Here is a 4,811-nt window from a genome sequence, read left to right on the forward strand (position 1 = left end):
CCCAGACTACTCCGATGGCTCTGAGGGATATAGCTTATTTTGTTATCATGCTGAAAGTTTGTTATCTCTCAAAGTGAAATGTGTGTGATGAACTCCCTAGGCAATGTGCTGCTGCCAGATCAGCTGGGCAGATACCGTCTATCAAGGGAGCCCTGCTCACTCAGCAACGGACAGACTGAACTCAAGAGCAGGAAACCTGCTGTCTGGCATTTAACACATGCATGTGGAGTCTAACATATCCTCAAGCATAAAGAAAATATGCTGAATGTGTGCCTTGCAACTAATAAGGCAGCAATCAAATTACCAGGATAGGGCTGCTTCAGATTTGATAATGCCCCTGTTCAAAGGCATTTTCATCTAAGAACGGTGTACAATCAATGCGTCAGTGCCCATAAGGTTCCACTGTGAATGGCATATATATCCTCGCATGAGGAGTCACAATTTGTCTGCACATGAGATGAAAACATACATATTGATTTGGATTTCAGAGTTTCCCCTACAGAAGCATTTCAAATGAATTTGTACAATCGACTTCTATCATGCTAAAAACATCTGGGGTGTTGTAACCAGCTATTGGGTAAACACTTAGGTTTATAGAGAAATGTGTATATCACTTGGTAGGGGGGGGGGGAATAAATAGTTGAGGATAATTTCCACTGAAGTCAATGATTTTTTTTGCCCAGTCATGATTAAGTTCATTGCTTTCATTGGGATTAATCCTAGCTGGACTATATCCAATTTAGCATATCCCTTATATGGATTATCGATATTTACAAACAAAAATTAAAAAAAAAAACATCAGCCCGCCCACAACTTACTTTCCCCTGGCTCTGATGATTGAGAGATTCAGCAACCCCCTATTATCAATTTAAAAATAGTTCTATATTTACAAAATCAGTAAATGAATATACATTAAAACTAACCTCCATGTTATGAAGAGAACCGATTTGGGCCAGACTGATGATGTCCCATACTAAAAAACACAGTGATTATTTTTTGATCAAAAATGCAATTTACATCTACGTAAACTCAATTACAATAGGCTTGTAACACAAGTAGCTCCAATCAGAACCAACTTTTGATACATTTTAGGATTCTTCCCATCGAAACTTGAAATGTACCATAATGTATAAGCATAAAAATATTCTTGCTGATATAAAGGGGCCTCCCAACCAACAGACATAACTAAAAAATAGATAGGGATATGAGAAATATTTTTCTTTTAAGAAATCCATTGATTGCAACTTCAAGACATACCCAATTAGATGAAATTTGGCACACTAACATTAATTGCATTTTTTTAAAAAAGGAAGTCCCATCAACAGTATGTTTGATTCAATGTCTGTCCAACATGAGCCTTCTGTGCAGCATCCCAAAATACCACAAACTCTTGTCATGAGCTACTCCTTAGAATGACAGATTGACCCAAATTGTCTTTTGAACAAGTCCATAATTGTCCAACTCTGGGCAACTAGCACGGGCCCGATCCATCTTGAAAGTGAAGTAGGAGCAGCACTTGGATGGGAGACCACGAGGAAATCCCAGGACGGCGGATCAAAAAGTCAGTGAAAAAGACACATCCCAGAAGAAAGCAACTGACAAACCGCTTTTTCGGTACTGTTCCCTACAAAGCCTGTCCTCCCACTGGGGAAAGTGGTTTTGACCCACATTTGTTCGTAAAAATGTCACACACACACAAAAAAAGACAAGCAGAAGGCTGTCAAGTGGAAGTGGGGTGGGGGGAAGAGCATCGGATAGATAGGCGGCTGCCTTCCAGAGAAGGCATAAGCTCCCCAAAGCCTTCAAGGCATTTGTCCTTGCTTGACGGTGTTCAGCAAATCCGTGAGTTCTCCGATGTACTTGATGGTGTATTTCAGCGTCTGTATCTTGGTGAGCGGCTGGCCCCGCTGGGTGTACATGGGCGGCAGGTAATTGCGCAGCGTGTGCAAGGCTTCGGCCAGCGTCCTCATCCGCAGCTTCTCCCTCTCGCTGGCCTTTCGCCTGCGCTGCACCGACATCCGCCCTTTGGGCCCTTTGTGACCTGGGCCCTGCCCGGGCCGCGAAAGGTAAACGGAGGGAAACTCCCCTAGTGGGTACCCTCCCAGGCTGCTCCCCGCCTCGCTCCCGTCGCCGGGGCCACAGGGCACGTCCACCAGCAGGGGATAAGGCGAAGAGGCGTACGAGTCGAAGGACGGGGACGGGGACAGGCTTTGCGCGGGCGAGCTCTGGCCCAGCTCCAGAGAGCCGCCGCCGCCGCTGCCCTTCCAGTCCCAGGAAGAGGAGGAGGAGGAGGAGGAGAAGAAAGGCGGGGGTTCGGCGTCCATGCTCTCCGTTGGCCCTTCCTGAGTCGGAGGCTTAGGCGGACGAAAAGCCGCGGCGGCATGCGAGCCACGTCGGGGGGTTCCCCGGCCCCGGGAGAGGCTTTTATGGGAGCGGGAGGAGTGGGGAGGGCTTGGTGACCAAAGGGGCCACCGGGTGCCAAGGGAGTGGCGGGCATTCAAATGAAGCTCACTCGGGGAGGCCCAAATGAACTCCCGGCGTCTCCTCCAGGATAATTAGCGCCTTTCGGCTAAAGGGCCATTTCGGCTGAGTCGCAGGCGAGGGCGAGAAAGAGGAGGGGGAGGCCCGGGCAGGGAGCAGGGGCAGCGCCTGGCAAAGCCGTCGGGCTAGGCTGCTTGATATGTTAACGGGGATTTGGCGGGGAAACCCATCACATAAACATCCCGTGAGGAATTAAAAGTCAGGAGGGCAGCTTCTCTTTCCTTTTCCAGCCGGGCATCCCGTCTCTCCGGACGCATCTTCTCTTTGCTAGCGCGCCAAAAAGGCATGAGTTCTGCACCTTTTCTGAATGCTGGCTTTCCTTTAAAAAAAAAGCAAAAGCACGGCAGTATCAAATGTTGAATGAAGCAGGCGAAAAGGGGGCTTCTGAGTATTATTTATTCCGCTTGTGCTCTAAGGAGCACTTTTTATTTGATAACAAAGGTATTTCATTCAAATGTATACCATACTTCGTATCATACAAATGTACATTTTGGGCTGTTTTTCCAGGAGGTCAAGTTTGCATAGGTAAAGGTTCCCCTTGCACATATGTGCTAGTCATTCCCGACTCTAGGAGGCGGTGCTCATCTCCATTTCAAAGCCGAGGAGCCAGCGCTGTCCGAAGACGTCTCCATGGTCATGTGGCCACCATGACTAAATGCCGAAGGCTCATGGAACGCTGTTACCTTCCCACCAAAGGTGGTTCCTAATTTTCTACTTACATTTTTACTTGCTTTCGAACTGCTAGGTTGGCAGAAGCTGGGACAAGTAATGGGAGCTCACTCGGTTACACGGCGCTAGGGATTCAAACCACTGAACTGCCAACCATTCTGATCGACAAGGTCAGTGTCAGCCACTGAGCCACCTCATCCCTCTCAAGTTTGCATACATAGGGTTTATTTTTCACCACAAAAGCATCCTGCGGTGTAAGTTGACCCAAACCTCCCAAGTGGTTGACCCAAATCTCCCAAGTGGTTTTTACAGGACACTGTAAACACAAATTGTTTTATAGGAAAGTTTTGTGTTTTATCTCTAGTCTCTTCAACTCTTTAATAATACTATTTGGAAAATGTTGTGTTGTATATTGTTGGTCATATCCAACATCACATGAACATGCTTGTGCTCATTTCATGGGAGTTTCCCTGTTCTTTTCCATTTTGCACTCTGCCAGATGTGCCCTAGATCTTTCTACTTGAAAGAGCTTGATGGAAGGCAGGGGGAAGAAAAATCTTTTTCTTCTGGCAGATGCCATTTCTTCAAAAGACACACTTTTGGATACAACTAACAGAATAACAGAGTTGGAAGGGACTTTGGAAGTCTTCTAGTCAAACCCCCTCAGACAAAGGGTTGTCCAATCTCTTCTTAAAAACTTCCAGTGTTGGAGCATTCACAACTTCTGGAGGCAAGTTGTTCCTTTGGTTAATTGTTCTAATGGTCAGGAAATTTCTCCTTAGTTCTAGATCGCTTCTCTTCTTGATTAGTTTCCATCCATTGCTTTTTGGTGCTTTGGAAAATAATTTGACTCCCTCTTCTTTGTGGCAACCCCTGAGATATTGGAAGACTGCTATCATGTCTCCCCTAGTCCTTCTTTTCATTAAACTAGACATACCAGGTTCCTGCAACCGTTCTTCATATGTTTTAGCCTCCAGTCCCCTAATCATCTTTGTTGCTTTTCTCTGCACTCTTTCTAGAGTCTCCACATCTTTTCCAAATCGTGGCGACCAAAACTGAGTTGAGCTAAAACTGCTGAGCTAAAGTTGAGACCAGTTTTGATTTCAATGATCCCTTTGCTCTAAACTCACTCAAGGTCTTAGGGAACCTACAGAATTCTGTCCTAAAACCCCTTCCCACTGCTGAGTTGCCCAGCCTTGAAATGGCAGAAAAAAGTATCTTGATGAGTTTGATCAGGCTCATAAACTCTGATAACTATTTTACATTGAATGTGCTGTTAACATGTTATATGTTTCCTTAAATATGCACATTTTGCTATACATTGCTGCAGTGAGTGCTAGTTTGCTTCTGGGTCCAATTGGAAGTATTGGTTATGACTTTTAAAATCCTGCATGCCATAGGACCAGGTTATCTACACAACCATTTTTCTTCCCATTATATCAGCCTGTCCCACCCGCTCTGCCAGGGAAGGCATATTACAGATCCCATCAGTTAAAGAATTTCAATTGGAGGGTCCATAAAGAGAGCCTTTTCTGCCATTGCAATTGCCCTACGGAATATCCCTTCACCCCCAGAAGTGAGGCAGGCAACCACTCTCCCAG

General features: G+C 45.8%; 1 protein-coding gene across 1 annotated transcript; it reads right to left on the bottom strand.

Moving 5' to 3' along the window:
• Positions 1-1,802: 1,802 nt before the first annotated feature.
• Positions 1,803-2,324, bottom strand: MSGN1 (mesogenin 1; the record flags this gene model as incomplete). Its single annotated transcript, XM_081943873.1, has 1 exon — positions 1,803-2,324. One exon carries the CDS (start codon positions 2,322-2,324, stop codon positions 1,803-1,805), a length of 522 nt encoding a protein of 173 aa, XP_081799999.1.
• Between the last annotated feature and the right edge of the window lie 2,487 nt (positions 2,325-4,811).

The sequence above is a fragment of the Natrix helvetica genome, assembly GCF_964273705.1.
Source record: "Natrix helvetica genome assembly, chromosome: 2".
In the NCBI taxonomy this organism is placed as follows: domain Eukaryota; kingdom Metazoa; phylum Chordata; class Lepidosauria; order Squamata; family Natricidae; genus Natrix; species Natrix helvetica.